At 46.4% G+C, this 27,902-nt stretch overlaps 1 protein-coding gene across 2 annotated transcripts in view; it reads left to right on the top strand.

Moving 5' to 3' along the window:
* LOC122677796 (myosin regulatory light chain 2, smooth muscle major isoform-like) overlaps positions 1-24,042 on the top strand; it is a 48,693-nt gene extending 24,651 nt beyond the window's left edge. Inside the window, exons 1-3 of one of the 2 annotated variants that reach the window (XM_043878056.1) lie at positions 1,946-2,044; positions 3,073-3,157; positions 22,746-24,042. In XM_043878056.1, the coding sequence (XP_043733991.1) occupies positions 1,961-2,044; positions 3,073-3,157; positions 22,746-23,377 (801 nt within the window). In that variant the 5' untranslated portion in view covers positions 1,946-1,960 and the 3' untranslated portion in view covers positions 23,378-24,042. Of the gene's footprint in view, positions 1-1,945; positions 2,045-3,072; positions 3,158-22,745 lie in introns of those variants that run through there. The other variant, XM_043878057.1, reaches the window with a different exon arrangement.
* Positions 24,043-27,902: the final 3,860 nt, after the last annotated feature.

Here is a 27,902-nt window from a genome sequence, read left to right as displayed (position 1 = left end):
CAACCAAACAACAACATGATCATTTATATCCAAAGATGGCCCCAGGTGAACCATGCTTCCTGGTATTCACATCCTGTGCATTCCCACTCACAATTACCTGGGCTGATCCCATGACTCTTCTGACCAATAGAGTGTGCTGGAAGTGATGCTGCACCAGTTCTGGCTGGAAGATCTCCTGCTGCGTATATAACAAATTACCACAAACTTGGAGGCTTAAGACAACACTCACTTATTAGGTCATAGTTCTGTAGGTCCAGGCATGGCATAGATGGGTCCTCTGCTCATGGTCTCACCAGGGTGAAATCAAAGGTGTTGGCTGGGGCTGTGACCTCATCTGAGGATTGGGGTTAGTCCTCTTTCTGAATTCTCTTGGCAGCACTGAAGTCTTTGTGGCTGTAGGATGGGGGTCCTCGCTGTCTTGCTGGCTCTCAGCCAAGGGCCTGTCTAAGGTCCTAGAGGTTGTTTTCACATACTAGCAGCATGGCCCTCTCTCAGCGTGGCAGTTCTGTTCTTCCAAGCCAGCAGAAGAATCTCTCTCCAGTTTGCTGTGATGGCATCTTACATAGTATTACATAATCTACACCACTGCCTTTGGCATATAATGTAACATAATCAACAGAGTCACTTTCCCATCATATTTTCAGGTCCTGCTCACACTTAAGGGGAAGGGATTATACAAAATGTGTGCACTTGTGGGTGGAAATCTTGAGAGTCATCTTAGGATTCTCCCTATCTCACTGACCCAAGATTTAGGAAGACCTGGCAACCTCCACTCAAGTCCGTTTGAGATCCCTGAGCTGTGATCTAAGAAGTCTGGCTGCCCTGATAGACCACATGGAGAAGCCACCTGGGGAGGGAGAGGCCTTGAAACTACATGGAATGAGAGAGGCCTAGGTGCCCAAGTGTCCCAACTGAGCCCAGCCGTCCAGCCATCCCTGCTGAAATGCCAGATGCACAAATGAACTCTCTTAGATATTCCAGCCCAGTTATGCCCGTTGAAGTCTGCAGCCCCAGCTGACATCATGTGGGGCAGAAGAACCACCCAGCTGAGCCCAGTCAACCCACTGAGAGTAGTAAATTATTCCACCTGCCAAATGCTCCTTGTTCTAGGAGGAAATATGGTTCTTCCCATTGTATTTTTGGGGTCATGTCAAACCTGTCTCTTGTGTGGAATTTCTCCACAGCAGAGTCTCTGTTGTGGGGGGTGGTGCCATCATTGAGGGATGTGTCTGGTCACAAGCCTGGTTCCTTCCTAGTTATCTTCAGAGGCAAGGTGGCTGAGTGGGGAAACTTCTAGAAGGGAAGGCCAGGGATCTGGACAGTAGCACCAACTGTTACCCTACAGTGTGATCTTAGAACTGTAGGCATCAATTCTATGGTGTTTATACATATTAACATATGACATAATAATATTAATTCAACACAATAAGCCTGGGAATAGATACAATTATTACTCCATTTTATAGATGAGGAAATGCAGGTAGAGAGATGTTAAGTAACTTGCCCAAAGTCACACAGATAGAAAGTGGTGGAAGCTGTCTCTTCCCTGGACAGAATAATTCTGACTCTCAGATTCTGGAATTTCATGATTCTAGGATGTCTAAGATTCTACAACTCTTAAGGTCCTGGTAGTCCCAAATTCCATTAGTTTGAAGAACTCAAAATTCGCAGATTCCAATTTGAAAAAGCAAATGCCTGGCATCTGTGGGAGTGGGGGCCCAGGCCGTGAGGGGGAATGACACAGCTTGAACCTTCAGCCCCCCTCAGCCCTCTGCTCCAGCAGTTAAAGACACCACTGCCCCTTTAGGCACTGCTTTCATTTCTCTGAAACCTGAAACCTCTCTTGCAGGCTTTGGTGGTAAGAGAGCAGGAGGGAGACCTCCTTGCCCCATAACGCCTGCAGCATCCACGGAGAGGGGCCAGAATAAGCAGTGAGAATGGGACTCGGAGTTCCCTGAGAATGATAACATTCTCCACATCCCGCAGACCCCAAATAAACCCACGTCGTCCTCAGGCACTGCCGAGGCCCGAGGAGGGGAGGGAGGTGAGTGTTTGCATAGGGCCCACCACCCTGGGTGTTGTGTTTCTGTTGGAGTGGGGGCCATAGGACTGGCGGCCCTAGAATAGCTATCCGCTTCTCAACCGCGGGGAGGCCGTCCAAGGCCCGGAAGCAGGGCAGAGATAAGAGCCAGGTCAGGGTTGACATGTGGAAGTGTTTAAGAGTCCAGGAGATCGGACACTGCAGAATGAGATGTCCTGGAGGGCCTGGGGGCCCAGAGGTGACTAACTCCGGCAGCCTCATTCTACAGATGGTGAAACTGAGGGGAAGAGAGTGGCTACCACACAACATTCAATGTGTAGCACAGAAAAACCTCCGGAATGGACCCTGCACTTCAGTTACCAGCCTAGTTAGTGCCCTTAACTCAAATACTGTCTCGTCTCCGGGCCTTTGTTCATGCTGTGCACTCTACCTGGAGTGCCTCCCACCTCTTCTTTGCCTGTCGAAATACTTAGCATTCAAGGCACAGCTCTGAATCTTCCTCCTCCAGGAAGGAAGATTCCTTCCTCCTCCTCCTCCTTCATCCTTCCCGTCTCTGATGTCCTTTCACCCCCTAGTCTGAGTACTGCCTCTCTCTTTTGTTACATGTCATTTTCCCCTTTCAAATAATAATAATAGTGAACTGACTGATAGCCAGGCAATTCACATGCATCCTCTTAAAAAAAAAAATCCTCATTTTACAAATGGGCAAAATGAGGAGCAGAGAAGTTAAGCAACTTACCCAAGGCTGCACAGCTCATGGCTAGCAGAGTCTGGGTATTGATTCAAACTTGGTGTGGCAGTATAGTCCACACTCCTATATTTCATTTTCATTTTAGGACCTAGCATAGTGTCTTACACTTAGTAAGTGTGGTGTTCAGTAAATATTTGCTTACTAAATGAGGGAGGTGCTTTAATAAGAAAATAAAATTTACTTGTTATCCTGCCACATAGAGATTCTGGGAATTCACCCTTTAGATTTTTTTATAATGCAGGGATAAACTGTTTGTTTGTTTGTTGTCCGAGCCATGCAGCATGCGAGATCTTCGTTTTCTGATCCGGGATTGAGCCCGTACCCCCTACAGTGGAAGTGCGGAGTCCTAACCACTGGACAACCAGGTAAGTCCAAGGATAAACATCTTATCGTCATTTGAAGATCATAGACCAGGCATCAATGTACAATATGTTTGACATTTTGTTGTGTTTTGTATATCTAATAAGTATTTATTGGATGAATGAAAATACATAAGCAATAGTCTGTGCATATTAAAGAGATTTGAAGAGTGTTGCAAGGCTTGTGAAAAACACCTCCTCTGCCTTGTGACAGTAGTCCTAGAAATTCCTATTGTTAGACTTGCTCCTCGGGATTAAGTTACTGCTTCCAAGGGGTTCTGGAAAATTAAATATTGTATATCAGTTACCTGAGAAAGACTAAGCCAATTAGCACTTGGGAATAGATCTGTTCGAACTCTTGATAGAATGATACGACATCTTTTTCAGGTTAAGGAAGTTCTTTTTTATTTCTAATTTGCTAAAAAGCCTTTTGCTTTTCAATTATGTATGGATGTTAAATTTCATCAATTATCTTTTCTGCATTTGAGATGAGCATACCATTTTTCTCCTTCAATCTGTTTATATGGAAAATTCATTAAACATTTTTGTATGTTAGATCATCTTTGCATGATGAAGATAAATCCAGCTTGCTCATTATGGGTTATCTTTTTTATATTTCTGCATTCAACTATTTAATATTGTTTAGAATTTTTGCCCCTGTGTTAAATTGGCCTATAATTATCCTTTCTCATACTTTTCAGGTTTTGATATTGTGTTTGTGATAGCTTCTTAGGATAAGTTGGGAATATGCCCTCTTTTTCTCTATTTTGAAATAGCTGTGTAAGACTGAAATTATTTGTTCCTTCAGTAAAAACCCTGGGTCTGGATTCTCTTTTAGAGAAAGAGAATTTTTAAACTACATATTTAAAATATTTTGTGACTATAGAACAATCTAGATGTTTTGTTTTTTTGGGTCAGTTTTGGCAAATTGTAATTTGCTTTTTTCATCCACAGTTTTATATTTATGTACAAAATTTGTCATAATATCCTTTTTTAATGTTTGCAGTGTATTTAGTTATAACTCCTTTCACTGCTAACTTTTTTCCCTTTCTTGTTGAGATATAATTGACATATAACATTATATTAATTTCATGTGTACAATATAATGATTTGGTATATGTAAATATTGAGAAGTGATCACCATCAACTGATCAGCACAGAGTCACAAATTTTCTCTTTCTTCTGATGAGAACTTTTCAGATCTCTCTTAGTCACTTTCAAATATACAATACAGTATTATTATTATTATTATAGTTGCTTTACACTGCTATGTCATTTTCTGCTGTGACAGTGAACTAGCCATATGTATACATGCATCCCCTCTTTTTCGGATTTCCTTCCCATTTAAGTCACCACAGAGCACTGAATAGAGGTGCTATACAGTAGGTTCTCATTAGTTACCTATTTTATACGTAGTAGTGAATATATGTCAATCCCAATCTCCCTATTCATCCCACTCCTTTCCCCCCCTTGGTATCTATACATTTGTTCTTTATGTTTGTGTCTCTATTTCTGCTTTGCAAAGAAGATCATCTATACCATTTTTCTAATTTCCACATATATACATCAATATACAGTAATTGTTTCTCTCTTTCTGACTTACTTTACACTGTACGAGTCTCTAGGTCCATCCACATCTCTGCAAGTGACACAATTTCATTCCTTTTTGTGGCTGAATAATATTCCATTGTTTATATGTACCACATCTTCTTTATCCTCCCTCTGTTGATGGACATTTAGGTTGCTTCCATGTCCTGGCTATTGTAAACAGTGTTGCAATTAACATTGAGGTGCATGTATCTTTTTGAATTATGGTTTTCTCTGGGTATATGCACAGGAGTGGAATTGCTGAGTCATATGGTAGTTCTATTTTTAGTTTAGTTTTTTTTTTTTTAAGGAAACTCCATTCTGTTCTCCATAGTGGCTGTAGTAATTGACATTCCCACCCACAGTATAAGAGGGTTCCCTATTCTCCACACCCTCTCCAGAATTTATTGTTTGTAGATTTTTTTGATGATGGTCATTCTGACCAATATGAAGTGATGTCATTGTAGTTTTGATTTGCATTTCTCTAATCGTCCTGTTGAGTATCTTTCCATGTGCCTGTTGGCCATCAGGATGTCCTTTTTGGAGAAATATCTATTTAGGTCTTCTGCCCATTTTTTAATTGGGTTGTTTGTTTTTCAAATATGCAGTACAGTGCTATTAAATATAGACACCATGCTGTACAGTAGCAGCCTCTTATTTAATTCTCACACTGTCCATCTTGATAGATAAGGAAGTCGAAACCCTGAGAGGGAAAGTTATCTGCCTGAGGAAATTCCAGAGAAGAGACATACACTTGGGTCTGACTGGCTTCACCATGCACTCAAACCACTGTATTCTCATTCTCCTAAATGTCACTCATCTTCAAGGACACGGCTCTTGGTCATGCTGCCTTTTCATTTTTCATCTACACCTCTGACCCCACTCTGTCAGCTGTTCAGGGGCAGAACTCCTACTAGCTTCACTGAACGATTCCCCAAAGAAAGTGCCCACCGAAAGTTGGGTGAATTTAGGGACTATGAGTCCATTAAGGTGGAATAATTTAAGGACCCAGGGAAGGGCCCAGATGGTGAACGTCCAGGGTGTTTTTGGTCTGTGTTGCTCCTAAACCATCAGGATAGTTTCTGGGTGTTGAGCTTGGTATAAGAGGAGGAATCAGAGGAAGCATTGAGGTGGGAAGAGGGAACCTACAGGAGCAAGAGAAGAGGCTCATTCAGCTGGAGTTGGAGCCCCTTGATGCTGAAAATTGGAATCCATAAGCCACAGAGGGAAACGCACTGAGACTTAGTGAGAGAGGCAGTGGGGATCCGGGGTGGGTTCTTGGGTGGCAGAATGATGGAGATTCCCAGGGCAGCCCAGGAAGGAACTTCACCAGGTGTGTCTCCAAGCCTCTCCCACTTGCTTTGCCTTCAGTGACAAGCCCTGGCCACCTCACTGGAGGATAATCCTGTGGTGTAGGGTAGAGGCACCTGGAGATGATGGAGGAATGGACGTGAGCTGCAGAAAGACCAGGGAAGCCATCCGGTGGCCACTTAGTCCCTCAGGGCAGACCGACTGGGGCACCATGTGCAAGGAGCATGGTGCTGAGGCCGGGTCTCCAGTTACCCTGTCTTCTGACCAATAGTGGACCATTGGGTTTCCAAGCTCAGACGTGCAGTGTGTACATAAGGGCCCAAGCTTTGGGATCCGGCAGGCTGAGGCTATATCCCAGCCTTACCACCTTACCAGCCAGGTGCCTTGACACAAATGGCTTAGTTCCTCCAAACCTCAGTTTCCGGTTTCCTTATGTGTAAAATAGGCACAAAACCCAGTATTTCTCAGGGATGTAAAATAATTGGCCCACAGGAATACTTGGAAGATGATGGCCATCCCTGCAATGCTATTTCATCTGCACCCCATCCTTGTACATCTGTCTGTCCATTGGGATTGTAGGGCCTTTAATAGTTCCAATTAGTTCCATGTGCCTCTAGATCTTTCTGGAGCTGCAGACAGCTGTCATCTGCTTTTTGGTCAGTGGCTCCTGGATTTGGGATCAGGAGCCTGGGCCAGCTCTCAAAGTTGTTTGATTCCCTGGGTTTCTGATTCCAAGGTTCTCAGGCCCCCTGCTTTCATCCCCAGCCTCTCTGTAAATAACCTCCCTCCCTCCTCCTCCCATCTCTGTCCCCTCAGTGTGACTCTGCTTGCTCTCTTGCCTCCAAACCTTTGTTCACACCTTCACTCTGTCTGGAGCACCTTCCCCTTCACTCTCCATTCAGCTTTCTCTAACTTTTCCTTTTAGTTTGGATGTTACCTCCTAAGACTCCAATGGGCTGGGTGCTATGGCTCTTCCCCAAGACTACAGGGTGGGTACTGGGTGAATGTCTTTAAGTGGCCTGGGATAGAAGAGACATTTCCAAATGTCAGGATGATAGGCAACTGTTCATCCATTCATTCAATCATCCAACCATCCATTTATTCATGAAGCTCATGCTCTAGCCAGGCCCTTTGCTGGTGCTAGAACACTGAGGGAAATGGCACAGCAAAGTCTTTAGAGCAGCAATTTTGGTGTTTGCCTGACCAAAGTATCAGTCTTGATTCTGCCACTTCCTAACTGTAGCCTTTGCAACTGATCTACCTGAAATTTACATTCCACATTTGTAAAAGGGATTGTTGTGAAGATGAATGGGGGTAATCCATTTATTGGTGGCTCAGTGGTAAAGAATCTGCCTGCATTGCAGGAGACATGGATTCCATCCATGGATCAAGAAGATCCCCTGGAGAAGGAAATGGCAACCCATTCCAGGACTCTTGCCTGGGAAATCCCAAGGACAGAGGAGCCTGGCAGGCTATAGTTCATAGGGTCACAATAGTTGGTCACGACTTAGTGACTAAACCACCACCACCAGTCTTCTTGGGCTGCAATAACAAAATTCCACATAGCGGGTAGCTTAAACAACAGAAATGTATTTTCTCTGTTCCAGAGACTGGAGGTCTGAGATCAAAGGTGCTAGCAGTGTTGATTTCTGGTGAGGCCTCCTTCCTTGGTTTGTAGATAACTCTGTTCTTGTTGTGTCCTCACATGGCCTTTCTTTGTGCATCAGTTTTTATCAGATTAGGGATCTGCCATTATGACCTCATCTAACCTGAGTTACCTCCTTAAAAGTCCTATCTCCAAATATAGTCACACTGGGGGTTAGGGCTTTAACATAAGATTTAGTGGGGACACAGTTCAGTCCACAGTATCATGTTAAGTGTTTAGTTGAACTTGGACAGTGCTTAGTGACTGCTCCCATGGAGTCTCAGCTTAACGGCTGCAGGATGTGATGACGGGGCCGAGCACCGGATCATGTACCTGAGAATGTGTGATGACTAACTGATAGCCGTATAGACCACAACTGGCTTTGAGGATTTATTGAGTTATTAAAATGATTTAGCTGGAGTGAAGCTCAGTAGATAATGAGCATAGCTTTTAGGTGCAGAAGTAGGATAAGCCCTGGATGGAGCTGAGGCTGCTGACCATGGCAGACCAGCCATCACCTGCTCAAGTCACATCCCTCCCTCCATCCTCCACAGGGCCAGGGTCAGTGTCTGGGGGAGACAGGACTGTCTGTCCAGCTGTGCAAGGAGCTACAGGAGCAAACAGAGTTGTCCACTGGTGACACTGCTTAATTAATTTCCCACTTCAACTTCCCTATAAGCCTTGGGAGGTAAAATAGGAGTTTTACAATCATATGTCAGAAGATGAAACCGAGACCCAGGGAGTGGGAGTGACTTGCCAAGGTCAGGAGCATGAGCAAGCCCAGGGCAGAGGTGGGACCAGGCCTCTCTTGTCCTGACTCTCACCCAGGCCTCTGTGACCTGCCTCCGTGGGTGGGGTCTGCATGGCTAAGCAGACACATGTGGTCACCTCCAGCTCCCTGGAGAGCCCCATGGCATTGGGCACACTGGATTCAGTGCCCTTTAGATTGATCCTCCACTCTTCCAAGGTCATCTTCCACTTTGAGGGTTTTCTCTGCTTCTCACATCAGCAGAGACCCAGGAAGGGGTTTGAAGGTGAGGTTTTGTGCAAGGAGAGCTGGGCTAAGTGGGGACTGCAAAGTCTCCTGCACACAGGATATAAATGAGAGATGGGTTGGGGGTTGAAGGAGGCTTAAAGGGGTTCTCTTTGCACAGAGGCCTCCTTGGGGGCACCAAGGAGGGGGAAGACCTGTCCCACCCCCTCAGGGAGGCCACATGTTGTCCTGGATCAGGCAGGCATTCTGGGGCCAAGCACATGAGCACCCACTCCTCCACCCTGTTCTGCAAGCAACTTACACCTCTGCACCTCAGTTTTCTCAGTTTGACATGGGCACACTCATAAGGATACCTAGCTCATTGTGTGGTTGAGAGGGTCAAATGAGGTAATGCACTGTGACACCCGGGAAGCATTAGATAAGACCATGATTTGCTTTCTCCTGGCCAGGAGTGAGGGAGACGTATGGTTTATATAGGGCTTTCCCTCTCCTGGGGGAGGTCCATAGCACAGGGGTCCACAGCTCAGGAGGAAGGGGGGCCAAGCCCATCTCCCCACATGCCTGAGCCGAGGAGGAGAGAGGCCAGGCTCCAAGGAGGCCCCTGCCCAGCCAATCCCCAGTGATAAATCATGAATATATTTTTAATGATTATTTAAAGCTCTTGGCTAAATGCCCATCCTGGAAGGGCCATCTTAGCCTTTGTCAGGCTGTGGTAGATCGGAGGGAAGCCTGCACATCCCTTATTGAGGGTGGCTTCTTTTATTCCTTTATTTTCATAATAGACTCACTGACACAATATTATTCTTGGCCCCAGCTCAGACCCTCTGAATATGTTCAGAGGCAACAGGCTGGCCTGGCCAGAGGACTGCAAGCTTCCCATCAAGGGGGTGGCAGGCACAAAGGCTCAGCGATTTCTTATCCAAGTTTCTGATAGAGTGAGTCTTGCACAGTTTGCAGGCCTGGGTCTGGGCTTCCTCTACTCAGGGTGAGGGGAGAAAGCTGAGGCAAAGGGGGAGAGGTAAGGGGGTGGATATCCTTCCCAGTTATCTTTTCATTCATTTAGCAGTCCCCACCATATACAGGACCAGAAGACCAGCTAGAACAATGATTTTCAAACTGAGCATCAAGGAACCCTAGGGTTCCTGAGATACTCAGAAGGAGCGATGGCTTCTCATGGCTCCTCAGCCCAAACAGCCCTGATTTTATTTTGCTTTGGGCTCCTTTGTAAGGTTTTACTTGAAGAAAGGATTCTGAGAGTTAAAAGAAAAATCTGAATATCACTGGCTTGTACCCTTATTGTATAGAAGGGGAAACTGAACCCCAGAGAGGGGACAGGCTTGCCTAAGGTCACACAGATGTCTGTCGAGTGAGGCTCCATCTCTTGGCCCCTAGTTGTGGGAGGAGCCCGAGCCAGTATGTGAAACAATCAGGGAACGAGAGACACTGGTCTGGAAGCAAGCGTGCAGATGGCGTCATGTGCGAGCATTCTGGCCAGGCGTGGGGGGGACCCCAGATGCCTGCACCCTCAGTGTTCTTCATGGTTTCCAATGGCATCCAGTGAGAGCATCACAGGCTCCCCTGTACAACCTTGAGGGTCAGCTTCTTCCAGAAACCACCACAGGAGGATAAGTCCGGGGTCAAGAACTTTGGAAGAAACAAGAACTTTGGAAGAAAACTCGGTAGGGGGAAGTATCTATCAGACAGGGTCCCTGGAGGAAACACAGCCACCCTCTGCGTGGTTAATGGAGATGAGGATTGTTTTTTTTTTAAATTGTGCTTATATATATACATACACACACACACACACATATATATATATATATATATATAAAACATAAAATTTGCCATCTTAGCCATATTTTGATGGTAATTAAAAGTTTTTTTTTTTACTGAAGTATAGTTGATTGGAGTACAAAACGAAGCAGGTCAAAGGCAAACAGAGTTTTGCCAAGAGAATGCACTGGTCATAGCAGATACCCTTTTCTCACAACACAAGAGAAGACTCTACACATGGACATTAGCAGGTGGTCAATACCGAAATCAGGTTGATTATATTCTTTGCAGCCAAAGATGGAGAAGCTCTACACAGTCAGCAAAAACAAGACCAGGAGCTGACTGTGGCTCAGATCATGAACTCCTTATTGCCAAATTCAGATTTAAACCAAAGTAGGGAAAACCACTAGACCATTCAGGTATGCCCTAAATCAAATCCCTTATGATTATACAGTGGAAGGGACAAGTGGATTCAAGGGATTAGATCTGATAGAGTGCCTGAAGAACTATGGATGGAGGTTCGTGACATTGTACAGGAGGCAGTGAGCTAGACCATCCCCAAGAAAAAGAAATGAAAAAAGGCAAGACAGTTGTCTGAGGAGGCCTTACAAATAGCTGAGAAAATAGATGTGAAAGGCAAAGGAGAAAAGGAAAGATAAACCCATCTGAATGCAGAGTTCCAAAGAACAGCAAGGAGAGATAAGAAAGCCTTCCTCAGTGATCAATGCAAAGAAATAGAGGAAAACAATAAATCTAGAAACACTAGAGATCTCTTCAAGAAAATCAGAGATACCAAGGGAACATTTCATGCAAAGATGGGCACAATAAAGGACAGAAATGGTATGGACCTAACAGAAGCAGAAGATATTAAGAAGAGGTGGCAAGAATACACAGAACTATACAAAAAATATCTTCATGACCCAGATAATCACGATGATATGATCACTCACCTAGAGCCAGATATCCTGGAATGTCAAGTCAAGTGGGCCTTAGAAAGCATCACTATGAACAGAGTTAGTGGAGGTGATGGAATTCCAGTTGAGTGATTTCAAATCCTAAAAGATGATGCTGTGAAAGTGCTGCACTCAGTATGCCAATAAATTTGGAAAACTTAACAGTGGCCACAGGACTGGAAGAGGTCAGTTTTCATTCCAATCCCAAAGAAAGGCAATGCCAAAGAACATTCAAACTACTGCACAATTGCACTCATCTCACATGCTAGCAAAGTAATGCTCAAAATTCTTCAAGTCAGGCTTCAACAGTATGTGAACTGTGAACTTCTAGATGTTCAAGCTGGATTTAGAAAAGGCAGAGGAACCAGAGAACAAATTGCCAACATCCACTGGATCATTGAAAAAGCAAGAGAATTTCAGAAAAACATCTACTTCTGCTTTATTGACTATGCCAAAGCCTTTGACTGTGGAAAAACTCCTTCACAACAAACTGTGGAAAATTCTGAAAGAGACGGGAATACCAGACCACCTGACCTGCCTCCTGAGAAATCTGTATTCAGGTCAAGAAGCAACAGTTAGAATCAGACATGGAACAACAGACTGGTTCCAAATCGGGAAAGAAGTATGTCAAGGCTGTGTATTGTCATCCTACTTATTTAACTTCTATGCAGAGTACATCATGAGAAATGCTGGGCTGGATGAAGCACAAGCTGGAATCAAGATTGCTGGGAGAAATATCAATAACCTCAGATATGCAGATGACACCACCCTTATGGCAGAAAGTGAAGAAGAGCTAAAGAGCCTCTGGATGAAAGTCAAAGAGGAGAGTGAAAAAGTTGGCTTAAAGCTCAACATTCAGAAAACTAAGATCATAGCATCTGGTTCCCATCACTTAATGACAAATAGATGGGGAAAGAGTGGAAACAGTGGCTGACTTTATTTTTGGGGGCTCCAAAATCACTGCAGATGGTGATTGCAGCCATGAAAGTAAAAGATGCTTGCTCCTTAGAAGAAAAGTTATGACCAACCTAGACAGCATATTAAAAGGCAGAGACATTACTTTGCTGACAAAGTAGTCAAAGCTATGTTTTTTCCAGTAGTCATGTGTGGATGTGAGAGTTGGACTATAAAGAAAGCTGAGCACTGAAGAATGATGCTTTTGAACTGTGGTGTTGGAGAAGACTCTTGAGAGTCCCTTGGATTGCAAGGAGATCCAACCAGTCCATCCTAAAGGAAATCAGTCCTGAATATTCACTGGAAGGACTGATGCTGAAGCTGAAGCTCCAATACTTTGGCCAGCTGATGGGAAGAACTGACTCACTTGGAAAGACCCTGATGCTGGGAAAGACTGAAGGTGGGAGGAGAAGGGGTGCAGAGAATGAGATGGTTGGATGACATCACCCACTTGATGGACATGAGTTTGAGTAAGCTCCGGGAGTTGGTGATGGACAGGGAGGCCTGGTGTGCTATAGTCCATGGGGTCACAAAGAGTTGGACATGATTGAGAGATTGAACTGAACTGATTGTAGATTTACAATGTTGTTAATTCCAATTGTACAGCAGAGTGATTTGGTTATACACATATGTGCATTCCTTTTTTAAAAATATTGTTTTCCATGATGGTTTATTGTAGATTTTTTTAAATTGGAGGATAATTTGCTCTATCAGATAATTTGCACCATCTGCAGATGGTGACTGCAGTCACGAAATTAAAAGACGCTTGCTCCTTGGAAGAAAAGCTTTGACAAACCTAGACAACATTAAAAAGCAGAGACATCACTTTGCTGACAAAGTCCATCTAGTCAAAGCTATGGTTTTTTCCAGTTGTAATGTATGGATGTGAGAGTTGTACCTTAAAGAAAGCTGAGCGCTGAAGAATTGATGCTTTTGAACTGTGGTGTTGGAGAAGAGTCTTGGGAGTCCCTTGGACTGCAAGGAGATCAAGCCAGTCAATCCTAAAGGAAATCAGTCCTGAATATTCATTGGAAGTACTGATGCTGAGGTTGAAGCTCCAATACTTTGGCCACTTGATGCAAAGAACTGACTCATTAGAAAAGACCCTGATGCTGGGAAAGATTGAGGGCAGGAGGAGAAGGGGACAACAGAGGATGAGATGGTTGGATGGCATCACCGACTCAATGGACATGAGTTTGAGCAAGCTCCGAGAGTTAGTGATGGATGGGGAAGCCTAGGGTGCTGCAGTCCATGGGGTCGCAGAGTTGGACACGACTGAGCGACTGAACTGAACTAATTTGCTTTATAATGTTGTGTTAGTTTCTGCTGTACAACAGTGTGAATCAGCACCGTTTTAGGCATTTTTAAAGGTACAGTTCAGTGACATCAGGCTTCCCTCCTGATTCAGGTGGTAAAGAATCTGCCTGCAATGCAGAAGACCTGGGTTGGGAGGATCCCCTGGGGAAGGAAATGGCAACCAATTCCAGTATTCTTGCCTGAAGAATTCCATGGACAGAGGAGCCTGGGGGGCTACAGTCCATGGGGTCACAAAGAGTTGGACACAACTGAGTGACTAACACCTTTCACATCAGTGACAGTAAGTATATTCACATTGTTGTACTTAATGTTGTGCTTAATTTTTGTACTATCACCACCATCCATCTCCAGAACTAAACAACTCCTAAAACACTAATGCCTCCTCCTGGCAACCCCCATTCTACTTTTTGTCTCTATGCATTTACTTATTCTATGTAAGGAGGTGAATGGTTTTTTTTTTAAGAGACTCTTTACAAGGTGTGGATAGGGTTTAGGAGAAGCAGTGAGGCATGGGCCATGACCTGGGACTGGTAAATCAAATACTGTTTTCTCTTTGAGAAGTGATGGCTGGAACTACCCTCAGGCGCTCAGGGAAAGGGTGGAGGGTGGAGGTGGAGGATCTATGCAAGATGCTGAACTCAAAGCCTGGGGAAAGCCTCCAAACTGTTCATAAAGACACTAAAATAAACCACAGAGGCAGTGGCTAAATCAAAAGGCTCTTGTGGAAGTTTGTATATTGTTGGAGATCGACAATGGGAAGGTATAATGAGCTCCCATTTCCTGCCCAATGCACCCTCTCCACTTCTGTCACTCAGTGATTTGCTGGCAATTTTATTTTGCTTTGTGGCAGATGATTTGCAGGATGAGAGGTGCTCCCCTGCCCTCCAGTGTCGGATACTTCACTCCAGTCGCCAGCGCCTCTCTGAATTCACAGCAGCAACTTTGCCAACTTCAGCCTGCCCCATCCTTCACCCTCCCAGAGATGCAGAGACACTGGGATGTTTGTGAAGAACAGGCAGAGCAGAGGAGGTATTTCCTAATTCCCCTCACTTATACTTGGGCTGTGGAGTCTTAGCTATGCCCACATGACTGACTCCTCGCTAAAACCTCAGCACCACCTCTGTATGTGTGTATGTGTATATATATATGTGTTTCTCTCTCCATCACCTCTGTGTGTGTATGTATATATATGTTTCTCCATCACCTCTGAATGTGTGTGTGTATGTATATATGTGTTTCTCTCTCCATCACCTCTGTATGTGTATGTATATATGTGTTTCTCCGTCACCTCTGAATGTGTGTGTGTGTATGTATATATGTGTTTCTCGCTCCATTACCTCTGTATGTGTATGTATATATATGTTTCTCCATCACCTCTGAATCTGTGTGTGTGTATATGTATATATGTGTTTCTCTCTCCATCATCTCTGTATGTGTATGTATATATATGTTTCTCCGTCACCTCTGAATGTGTGTGTGTAGGTATATATGTGTTCTTCTCTCCTCCTCTCTTTCTCCTCTCATTTTCTTCTTTCATCCTTCCATATTCTAGGCTCAGCACATCCATCAGTGAGCTCTCCTCCCCCTCGGACACTGTGTTGCCCAGTGCCTTCCCGCATCCACCCCTGAGCTGATGGGTGAACTCGGACTTCTTATGTCTGGGGAGAAACCTCAAGAAATCCTAATCCCTTGCACCCCTAACTGGGACATGGGAATGGGGGTGCTTAGGAGGGAAGCAGGCAGTGTCATAGGCAGGAATTCCTGTGTTCCATCCCGTTCTCGCTTTCTGCTTATGTAAAAAAAAAAAAACAAAAACAAACTGTCGTTGTGTTGATTACTCTCTGGGAATTTTGCACATATTTATAAACTCACTTAATTATCACAACAACCCTGCCCGGAGGTTTTATTCCCATTTTTCAGAGGAGAACTTTGAGGATTAGAGGTCAAATGACTTATCAAAGGTTGCCCAGTTGTCTGTCACAGAGACTTGAATGTAGGTAGATCTGTCTCCAAAATGCTTTTCAACCAGTTCAGGAGGTAGTGAGTTCCTGGTCTCTGGAAGCATGCAAGAAGTGTTGGAATTGCCCCCTGTCCTGGAGAGAGAACATCCAGGAGGGTTTTCCTTCCTGTCCTCAGACGCTGACTCTATGACTAGATTTAGGTTCTGACTTGGATTTCCTCTAATTGACACGTGTCTCTTGGGAAGCAATGTTGGGCCAGGCACCTCGGTGAGGTCTGGTCACAGAGGGAGACAGGCCTCCTGGGTTGAAAGGGGCAGGGAGAAGGGGCGGGAGGGCAGAGTGCTTGGGAGCAGTCACTGGGGTAATAAGTTCTCTCTCCTTCCTGTCCTTGCTTGTTGCCCTGGGCTGATTTTGGAGTCCAAAAGGGCACAATTTAGACATCTATTCAGTTCTGAACAGAAGTGTCACCAGGATTGCGATGTGCTCTTTATGTATTGCAAAGAAACAAGCCCAGGGCAGGGAGCAGAAGTGCTGGCTTTGATCCTGTTGCTGCTGCAGGTTTGTGGTGTGATTTTGGGCAAGCTTCCCATGTATTTAATGAGGACTTGGGGAGGCTGATGGCTGAGGACCCTCTGAATGCTGATGCTCAGTCCCCTGGGAGGGAAGCAGGCTTGCATGTGTGTTGAGCTGGGGCTGGACTGAGGGGCTCCATAGCATGCACAGTGTGGCCCGTGTTGACTTGGTTTCCCCTGCTCTTGCCAGCACCCAGATTCCCATTCCAGCTAAGGTCCTCAAAAACTGAGATGATAAATGTGGCTTTAAGCTTTTTTGGGGGTAACTTGTTATGCAGCAATAAACAACTGAAACACTCACACATCTGTAATCATATGGCAAAGATGGTCTTACTTACATGCCTGGTGGGTGGCTGGCTGGCTGGCTGATGGCCTGGGTTCTTCACGAGAGGCAGTCCCAGACTTCCCAGAGCAGTGACAGAGGCCAAGTCCCAATATGTAAGTGCTTTTTAAGCCTCTGCTTGCATCACATTTGTTAACAGCCATTGGCCAAAGCAGATCACTTGGCCAACTCATGTTCAGAGGGTGAGGAAACAGACTCCATCTCCTGAAGGCTGGGGAGGAACTTCTGGCCACTTTTTGAAATGACAGAACATGAAGCGCCTGTACTAAATATCCCTTCCTTCTCCACTTGCTCACTCTTGAACAGACTCCGTTTTGTAAGACTGAGTCTAAATCAACTCTTACTGAGCATCCGTGATGTGGCAGGTGTTTTCACCATCATGGCCTTAATTAATCCCAGACAAAAGCCCTTAAAAGGTAACCCACTGTGTGGGTGAGGAACGCAGGTTCAGAAAGGCAAGGTGGTGGCCTGCAAAAAGCTGGTTAACTGGCAGAGCCAGGATCCAGTCCACGTCTAGGAAGTCCAAGTTTGGCATTAGTTTTACTTTCTCTGTCAAGATGCCCAGAACTTTCCATTTAACTTGGTCTTTTCAGATATACACAGGCAAAATATGTGGAGACTGGTTTTGGCTGGGTTCTCCCCAGGAATCCCTGTTCTGGGACGACTGGTCAGGGCTGAAGGTGAAGAGTCTGTCTGGGGCAGGAAGTTTGGGCAAAATGAACAGACTCTAGGGGGCGACAAAGGCCAAGTCGCCTTCTCATTGCTACCCTATGTTCCATTCCTTCCAGGAGCGAGATGCTGGCAGTCAGGAGAGAAACCTGTCATCTTTAGGCTTTAAGAAACCATGAGAAGGATGGGAGAAGGGAGGAAAGGAGAGAAAAGAGAAGGAGGAGGAAGAAGGAGGAGGGAGAAGAGAGAGGTATAAGAAAGTAAAAATTAAGGGGAAATAATAAAAACACATAAAGAGATTGAGGCATAAGACAGAGACCTGGCGAAAAAGAGCAAAAAGAGAGGGGCAGATAGAAAAATAAACTCCTAAGACAGGGATGGAGAGAAACAGAGACAGGGAGACAGAGATGCATGGAGAGATAAGGGAAATAGATAGAGAAAGGCCAAAGGGAGAGAGAAAGGAAGTCGGCAGGGTGGTGGAAGAGGGAGGAGGCAGGAGAGGGGAGGAGAAGGCTTTAGTCATGCTGTGTGACCTTGGCCAGGTCAGGTCAGCTCTCCGAGTCCGATAAATAAGGACTGCCTGCAGAAGCAGTGGCGTGAATGACCTGAGCAAATACTCCTGAAGACTTCAGAAACTCTAAAGCACTGTACAAACCTACACTGCTCCTACTGGTAGTATTATCGTTCTCATGTTATGGTGGGAGATGCTAGAAAAGAGTCAAAACAGGGGACATGTTTCACGCCTCTTCTATATGAGAGGCCTAGTGTCAAGGGGAAGCTGGAGTTTCCTGATACTAAGACACTACTGCATGTAAGAGGCCAGATCGATTTAAGTCCACTTTAGGGTGGGGGGAGAGTTGCCACATTACAGGTACATAATTAAGAAAAATAACTGAGAGCACATAGTTGTTTGAGCACATAGTTGTTTGAGCACATAGTTTGAGTGGACACTGGGACTTCTATATGATACACCGTAGATCCCCTTTAGGTCATCAATAATTACACAGAATGTCATGGTGATGGTGCTGCCTTTTTGCTCATGTAAATAGGCTTAATTTTTTTTTTTAAAAGATTAACAGTATTGGGACTTCTTTGGTGGTCCAGTGGTTAAGATTTTGCCAAAGCAGGGGGTGCAGGTTAGATCCCTGGCTGAGGAGCCAAGATCCCGTGTGCTTCATGGCCAAAAAGCCAAAACATAAAACCGAAGCAATATTGTAACAAATTCAATAAAGACTTAAAAATGGTCCATATTAAAAAAAACTTTAAAAAAATGATTAACAGTATAATCTCAAGACATATTGAAGACCACGGGTGTTTCACATGAATTTCTGCTTTGGATGAATACACAGTGCCCCTCCCCTCTCCATGAACTGTGCTGCATATTGCTGGAGGTAAAACAGCTTTTTCTGAGAGTTAACTGGAAGCTTTTGACAGGTAGGTGTTTAGTGTCTACGTTATAGGACTTGATGGATCAATTTGTCAGACCCACCTCACGCCACTCAGAAAATGCTCTGATTTATTTGGGAAGACTGGGCAATTTTTATTGCTGGTAACTGCACTGACTGGTGGGTGGCAGGCCATTTCTTGCATAAACAGTAACTTAAAAAAAAAATCACCATGAAATCTTTTTGAGGACATTTAAAGCAGTATTTAGGGATCTAAATTTAAGTTAATAACCACTTCTTTCATTGTAAATTACACATCTGAAGTAACACTGCATAACTACCTGACTACTTATTCCTCCTCTTGAAGGCTGACCCATTATAACACACATTCTGATTTCAGAAATTCTAAAGTGTAAAGAAGAACAAATTTAGGAAATGCTAGTGGTTAAGAACAATGGAAATTACCTGATATAGCTTATTGATAAGAGAAAACCAAATGTTTTGAAAATGTCCTGATTATATCTAATATATTAATTCAAAATTGATAACTTGGCATACTTCTGCCTCTTTTGAGTGAATGAGATACTATGCCTGCAATACTCATTGCTGCCACTAGGTAGTGGTATTGTCTTCAATGGCCTAAGTATCTGAGCTTCCTCCATGCTGTCTATCAAGTGTCAAGAGATTTGTGGCACTTATCCAGCCAATCACCTCCCCCCCCACCAAAATAAGTCTGGTTTGAGTTATGGCACTAACTAGCCGTGTGGCCTTAGGTAAGTCAGCTTTATCACTGGAGAGGAGGGGGATAAAGTAGTGCCATCCAGGCCTCAGGCATTTTATATTTGTAGAGCACTTCTCATCTTACCAAGAACCCTCAGACCACGTCCCTTTAGGTGCCTTGACAACCTGGCATGAGGTTGATGTTCACAGCTGTGAGCTGTGTGGGGCAGGGAGCATAATTTATAACTGGACCAATCCCCTACATTGATACATGTATTGATTTGTACTTACACAATAGTAGTATCATGTACTCAGGGCCCATCTCAATACCAATTTTTTTAATCCTCACAGCAACCCTATGAGGTCAGTATCATTGTTATGCCCATTACATCGAGGAGGAAATCCCCAGGGTTGTAGGAAGATTAAATGACTTAATACATAAAACTTGCTAGCACAGTTCTAGGACACAGTGCTCAGAACTTACAGTGGTTACTACTAGTAGATGAGGGGATCAGGCTCATAAACTCAGGCATATAAAGCAACAACATACAAGGGGCTGTAGAAGCAGAGAGGAGGAGACAATTGATTCTTTTGGGGAAGGGATCCAGGAAGGTTTTGCTAAGGAGGCAACGTGCAAGCTGGATGGTTAAGGATAAGGAGGGATGGTAGAGTATGTTGCTTGTCCTCCCAGTTCTGTTTATCTCTTCTTCCTTTTGATAATAGAAATACCCTTCCTAGTGAAGGTGCTTCCCATGGCTGGAATGAGGATGTGGTGTAGATAGATGAGTTGGGCCATGAAGGGATGGCAGAGCAATAAAATAGAAGGAACCTGGGTCCCTAAAGCACAGCTGCCTCATTCACCTTGGATCACACACCTATCTCCAAACCATTGCATGAGAAAGACATGAACTTATATCTTGTTTGGACCGCTGTATTGTTGGTTCTTTTATCTAAGGCCTATTACTTTATCTGAAGCCTAAATTGTGCAGGTAAAAACAGAGGAATACTTACAAGGCAGAAGAAATAGCATGTGCCAAGACATGAAATATGAAAGAAGTTAGAAAACTTTAGGAAACTATCTCAGAATATTTCTGTGGCTCAAGCAAGATAAATGTATATAAAGTGCTTTGTAGAGTACATTCTAAGTGCTCACTAAGTCAAAGTTGTGTAATGATGTAAATGTACATCTGATGTAAATGACTTCTCAGGGCTTCAGCTATAAAATAGGGGTAATGTCACCTGTAGGATGAAAACAGAGGTCTGGACCTTTCTGTTCTAAGAGGGTATGAATAACATGGAGAAACTGTATTGGGAACAAGATTTGAAAGAAAAACAATTACTAAAGGGTAATGAGTACCCTGCGTTCCCACTGGTTTAAATAAGTTAACTAAATTAAACCTCTGATGTTCTCTCATCATTCTAGTTAACACCTGTCCTGCCTAGTGGGCCCTAAAAGCTATGAGCAGCTCCTTGAAGGAGTTCTGGATAGCCAGTGCTCCATCCTTTTCACAGGCTGGTTTCTCAGTTCTTTCTCCTCCCAGGTAACTCCTTTAATTTACTTCAGAAGACTCTGCACCAACATTACATCTGTTGAGACCTACCTTGACCTTCCCTTCTGGGAAGATCTGCCTGATTCTCTGCCTCAACATAATACACATCTCTATCACGGTTTTATTCTTTTATTATTGGTTCAGTTGCCACTTTCCCCTGCTGGGTAGTGAGCTCTCCCAGGGCAGAGAACATGAGTGTTTCATTTTTGTTTCCTCAACACCCAGCCAGAGTAGGAGCTCCATTCACATTCACCGAATGAATGAGGTGTTCTTGGGTAGATATGCAGGGTCAGTTGGGGGGGGGCATGATTTAAGGGATGTTAGAAAAGTCAGGTGTGAAAAAGAGAACAGGTTTCTCATCTACACAGTAACATATGAGTGTTGCTGTTTAGGCATTGTTATTGCTTTCGTGGTCTTCTTAAAATGCTGTTTACAGGTGGTGAGAAGTTTGCTGGGGGGCAGTGTGAGAGGTGGTTTGGAAGAGTGAGGGAACATTGACTTGGCCGTTAGATCTAGATTCTAACAACGGCTCTGCACTGACCTGCTGAATAAACTTGGGCAAGGGCCTTTACCTTCGGGGTTCAGCTTCCTCAGCTATAAAATGAGGCAATGAAACCTATCTCACAGGAGTGTTGAGAGAAGTAAATAAATGTGTAATAGCACTTCATAGGTTTTTGTAGGCATATTAGTGCTACTAATCACATCCCTTAAGTTGCCTTCATCCTTGCCTTCTCTCTGAATTCCAGATTGTATGGTGATTATCAGTAGTGTGGAGTTTTGAACCTAAACTGTCTAGGTTACCTGCCATTTCCTAGCCATTGACTTCAACAAATCAGTTCACTTCTCTGGGGTCCAGTTTCCTCATCTAAAAAATGATAAGCATGGACCTTAAAGAGTTCCTGTAAAGATTAAATGTGGCTTCCCAGATGGTACAGTAGTGAAGAATCTGCCTGCCAATGCAGGAGGTGCAAGAGACACAGGTTCAGTCTCTGGGTTGGGAAGATCCCCTGGAGGGGGAAATGGTTCCTACTCCAGTATTCTTGCCTGGAGAATCCCATGGAAAGAGAAGCCTGGCGGGCTACAGTCCCTGGGGTCGCAAAGAGTTGGACATGACTGAGCAACTGAGTGCACACATACATACACCCAAAGATCAAATAAGCATTATTTTATTTTATTTGTATTTCAAATAGTTCATTATTGGAGAAGGAAATAGCAACCCACTCCAGTACTCTTGCCTGGAAAATCCCATGGATGGAGGAGCCTGGTAGGCTGCAGTCCATGGGGTCGCTAAGAGTCGTACACCACTGAGCAACTTCACTTTCACGTTTCACTTTCAAGCATTGGAGAAGGAAATGGCAACCGACTTCAGTGTTCTTGCCTGGAGAATCCCAAGGATGGGGGAGCCTGGTGGGCCGCCATCTATGCGGTCGCACAGAGTTGGACATGACTGAAGTGAAATAGCAGCAGCAGTTCATTATTATCTATTAATATAGTTCATTACTATCTATTAATAGTGACTATATATTAATAGTTCATTATTATCTATTAATATACTATCTAATATATATATATATATATATATATATATATAACATGATAGTGCCTGGCATGAGGTAACCACTGCCTAAGTGTGTGTCAGTATTTTCTCTCCGCATAGAAGGCAGGAAGCTGCAGGCAGCTGAGAAGATGGGGGGAGGGGTTCAGCAGAGAGTGAGGCCAAATGGCAATTGGGGGCACTGAGCGCAAACTCCCTCCAACAGATCTTACTTTGGAATCTACATGTTGGACTCACCTGGAATCTGCAGCTAAAAACCAATGAAAGAATCAAAGTTCACAAACAGTTTTCCTTTTTCTTTTAAGAAACCCAGAGGAAGACCCCACCGACGGGCCGACGGCCTCGGCTCCGCAGCCGCTCCGCGCACCGCACCAGCACCTTCTCCGCACCAGGAAAGCCCCACATGCCTGCAGCCAAGATGTCCAGTAAACGGGCCAAGGCCAAGACCACCAAGAAGTGGCCACAGAGAGCCACGTCCAATGTGTTCGTGATGTTTGACCAGTCCCAGATCCAGGAGTTTAAGGAGGCCTTCAACATGATCGACCAGAACCGAGACGGCTTCATTGACAAGGAGGACCTGCATGACACGCTGGCCTCGATGGGGAAGAACCCCACGGACGAGTACCTGGAAGGCATGATGAGCGAGGCCCCGGGGCCCATCAACTTCACCATGTTCCTCACCATGTTTGGGGAGAAGCTGAACGGCACAGACTCCGAGGACGTGATCCGCAACGCCTTCGCCTGCTTCGACGAGGAGGCCTCAGGTTTCATCCATGAGGACCACCTTCGGGAGCTGCTCACCACCATGGGCGACCGCTTCACAGATGAGGAGGTGGACGAGATGTACCGAGAGGCGCCCATTGATAAGAAAGGCAATTTCAACTACGTGGAGTTCACTCGCATCCTCAAACACGGCGCCAAGGACAATGACAACTAGGCCATCCCAGTGCCCCCTGCCCAGGCCCCTGTCCCAGCCACCTGCTCCCACATATACCGTCTGCACCAGATCCGTGCCCATGAGCCCAGAGCCCCCTCTCAGAGGACTGTCCCTCTGAGGAGCCGGGGGCCCAGCTCTGAGTGAAGGAAACAGGCTGAGCACCGTACCAGGCCAGGGGCATAGCCAACGGGAGGCCGGTGACCCTCCGAGGAAACCCCATCTTCTTGGGAGCTGGGCCAGGGGGCTGGACTGGGAGGCCCCGAGGGGAGGCTCCTAGGAGAGCCCCAGCCTTGGCTGTTGCCTGCCCGCTTCCGGCTGCTCCCCACAGGAAGGGCCCTGTGTCCTGGTCTGGGACACCATGCCACTTGCACCCGCCCTGCAAGCCCTTCCCCAGCCACTGCCACAAACACACAGATTTCACCGAGGTCCCCTCTCAGAGGACAGGGTGCCACTCCCCTCCCTTCCACCTCGCCCGGCCACGAGAACACACCCCACCCCACCAGGAGTGTGCTCCGGAAGATGCAAGAGGGCGGACATTCGTCTCGGGGAGGCAGAGCCTTTAACAGAAGGTGGAGCACTGCTTTGGGTGTGTATGTCTGTGGTTGGGGTGAAATAAAGGCGCCCTGAGGCCGCCCCCCCCCCCCAAAAAAAAAAGAAAAAAGAAACCCAGAGGAATTCCAGGTCACCTCTCCAAAATAACGCTCTGCAACTCCCCGCCTTGTGCAATGCTTGCCTGGGCCTCAGGAACAGGCCTGGGGCCCTGAGTACACCCTAGCCATGCAGCCTGGGTTACCTGCTACAGCGCCTCACTCTGGACTCTCCTGAAGCAGTCAGCCATCGCTTTGTTTGTGCTGAGGGAGAAAAATGGCTGAGAATTCCTGGAATGGATAATGCAAATCCCCAGATAATCCCAAATTCCATATTAGCCAGTAATTTTACTTCCCTCTCTGCAGCTGAACCTTTACCAGAGCTTCCTGAAGGGGGTCGGATTACCTTGCTTGCCTTTTCCAGGCAAGGACATCAGCATGCACATTCCCTGGCACCAGGTGGGTACTCAGGAACCATTTGCTGGATGACTGACAGGACAAATTGACTGCCGCACTGAATCCTGCAGGTGTCATTGCGGACAGGACTACACCCTCTCTCTCCATGTTCTCGTTTCATCTGTACCATAACCCAAGGAGATGGAGATTGTTATCCCAGTTACACAGATAAGGAAACTGATTCTCAGAGAGGCTAGCAGTCTAGTCATGGCAGTGGCAGGCTCAGAAAACTCTGCAAGCTTGGAAAATACTGGGCCAATCAGGGCAGAGGACTTCAGGGATGTCAGAGTGTCAGATGCAAAAAAAGAAGTTTCTCATCCACAAAATGATGCCGGGACTTTGCCATTTAGGCATTATTAGAGGGAAAAGAAATGTCAGTTTGGTAAAATGGAAACTACCCAGTTTAGGAAACAGGAGGCCAGCCTCCCACCAATCTTGCCCAGGATGCATCTGTGTGACCCTCTTAAGTGTCTTTACCTCTCTGATCCTTAGTTTTGGCCATTCCCTTTCCCGTCTTCTTAGGAACCTGAGCCTTTCTAAGTCACTAAGCCTAAGTGACTAAGTCTTCTAAGTCTCAAGTCACTCTGAGATTCCTAGAGCCCCCAGTGGAAAACATAGGCTTGGCTCTCTCAGGGGCCCAAAGGATGCCTTGCTACCTTCCAATAGCCAGAGATGGCGCTGCCCACCGGCCACTGTCCCTCCCCTTCCTCTGTATTCCTCGTCTTCCTCCCACTCCTTCCTCACCACCCTCCCCTCTCCTTCCCCCGCTGTGCTCCCCTACTTCCGTACCTCTTCCCCCCTCCTCCCCTCGCTCCTCCCTCCCTCCTTCCCCGATCCGCGGCCGGGGCGCGGGCAGGGCGCGCGCTGGGTGGTCCGGCGGCCGGGGGCGGGCGGTAGCCTGCAGGCGTAATTGGCATGCACGCCGTTGTAGCTGAGACCGCTTAATAAAGCATTACATATCTCACCGCTTCCATATTTCATTACCTCACGCGGAGCCTGTGAGAGGGCCCTAATGGGAGTCAGCTGTGTTTTTACTTTCTGTTGTCGGCTGGGGGACGGGTTTCTCTGCGGATTCTTTGAAATGAAATAATGTGATGCACGCCGCGATAAGGGCCGGCCCTGTAATGAGGCCCAGGCCGCGGGGCGGCTGCTATTGCTCCAGGTGTCGCGTATTTGGGCTCCGAGGACAAGGAGGAGGAGGGGGCGGCGCCGAGGAGGAAGGGGAGGGGAAAACGGGGGGGGGGGTGGGGATGGAGAGGAAGGGAGGAGGGAGGAGAGGGGAGGGGGTTGGGGGCGGTGGGCCTGGGGCCCCCACTGGCGGAAGCCAGTGAAGGCGGAGACAGCAGCGGGATATGGGAGAACAGACTGATGCCGGGAGAGAGAGCGTGCTTTGAGGGCCCGGGTTCGAATCCTGATTGGCTTCTGGCCGTCAGTGCGAGACAGCCTTTTGCCCCGTAATGCTCATCTCACAGTGTTGTGCTGACACAAAGGAAAGGCATCTGTAAATTGCAAAGGGCAGTCTCACGTGGAAAAAGTGGAATTGTTTATTGAGAAAGGATCTGATGCCCTTTGAGCAGCTCCTCTGGGCATGGCACCTGCCAACAATTTCAGCAGCCTTGCTTGCTAAATACTGTTACCTCCCCTTCAGAGAGGAGGAGGCTGAGGGTCAGAGAGGTTAGGGACTGGCTCTAAGGCACCTAGTAAGAGGCTGCGGGCAGCCCTGGGCATGGAGCCAGAGGAGACAGGAAGAAAGGGGAAGGAGATAAAGCTGGAAGAAAGCTGGGCAACTGCCATATGATTTGTCTGAGCCCCTTCCCACCCAGGGAGCAGGGCTTTCTCCTCCATCTTGTCCTGTGGGTCTCCTTGCTGGGCCTGAGGCCTTTGCTTTCCTCACTGGGACGGAGAGGAGGGTGGGCAGGCTTATGGGAAGGGGGCCGGGGTGGAGAGCTTTGTAGTTGGGGCAGCAGCTGGGTGTGATGGGTGGGGCCTCAGGAAGCCCCTCTGTTCTGAGTGCCCTCCTCTGTTGAAAGTCCCGTAACTACAGTCCTTTGAGTTAAAGATGGCTCTTTGTGCTTTGGTCAGCCAGGTTTAAAATCATCAAAGCTGTCTAGTTCTTCTGGGTCCACTATGTCTTCATCTCCGTTTTCTCCTCTAGAAAGTGAATGCTCTTTGAAGAGTCTCCTCGGTGTCTCTCACATCCACCCACTTCTCCCTGTCCCTCCTGACATGGCCCTCAGTTTACCTGCACCTGGGTTAAGCCCACAGCCTGGCCTCTTGCCCTGTAGGACTCTTCCTAAAATGCTGACCCAATGCTGCTGCCCTGCAGGGCTCCCTACTATGTCAAGAGCTTCCCAGACACGCCCCATAGGTCCTCCCCTGCCTGATCTTGAAGACCTGCCTCCACCTTCCAGCTCCCTGTCTGCCGCACTCCAGCACAGACCCTGACAGACCAGGTGACTTGTCTTCTTCCACGTTCATCAGTGACATCTGGGCACTTGCTCATGCTGTCCCTCTGATCAACATGTCCTTCCCATCTGGACCCACTTTCGCAGTCCTGCTCACTCTCCAAGCAAGGCTTAGCACAATGGCTGGGCATTCCAGGAAGGCTTCTCTCCAAGAGCTCCCTCTGGCCTCTGCTTCCAAGCTGGTCATGATCTCTTCCTTCCTGAGCCTGCATTTCCCCATATGTATGATGATGGGCTAGGGGCCTGATCCCTGGGCCTCATGGTCTCATGAATTGACCCATATTGGGTGGTGAAAAGTGAAAAGAAAGTGAAAGCGGGTCAGTCGTGTCCAACTCTTTATGACCCCATGAACTGTAGCCTGCCAGGCGCCTCTGTCCATGAGATTCTCCAGGCAAGAGTAGTGGAGTGGGTATCATTCCCTTCTCCAGGGGATCTTCCCAACACAGAGATCGAATCCAGGTCTCCCTCATTGCAGGTGGAGTCTTTAGCGTCTGAGCCACCAGGGAAACCCAAGAATACTGGAGTAGTTAGCCAATTCCTTCTCCAGGGGATCTTCCCGACTCAGGAATTGAACCAGGGTCTCCTGCATTGCAGGCAGATTCCTTACCAGCTGAGCTACCAGGGAAGCCCCTGTTGGGTGGTAGTTGCTTCTTAAAGACAGCTTGAGTGTGTTGATGTGTTGGATGATGATAACTGTATTTTGTGTGTCTGCTACACTTTGTATGCAATAGGTACCTGCTTTGCTCAGGGTCCTGCAGCAGCAAATGGAATAGCTGGGGTCTGAAGCCAAGTTTCTCTGATCCCTGAACATGTGCACACTTGCACATATGCATGTGTCTGTGTACATGTAAAACAATGGCATGCAGTATTGGTGGAGTACTTTAACTTTCTCAAAAGTTTCTTACCTCTAGGAGGGACCCCTTGGAGGCAGCTAGGGAAGGGACGAGAGGGATATATAGACACACAGAGATGGGGCAACTGCCTGAGTTACACAACTGTTGGGAGGAGACCCAGGGA

This window comes from Cervus elaphus, chromosome 20, assembly GCF_910594005.1.
Source record: "Cervus elaphus chromosome 20, mCerEla1.1, whole genome shotgun sequence".
Lineage (NCBI taxonomy): Eukaryota > Metazoa > Chordata > Mammalia > Artiodactyla > Cervidae > Cervus > Cervus elaphus.
This window is presented reverse-complemented; position numbering and strand designations above follow the sequence as displayed.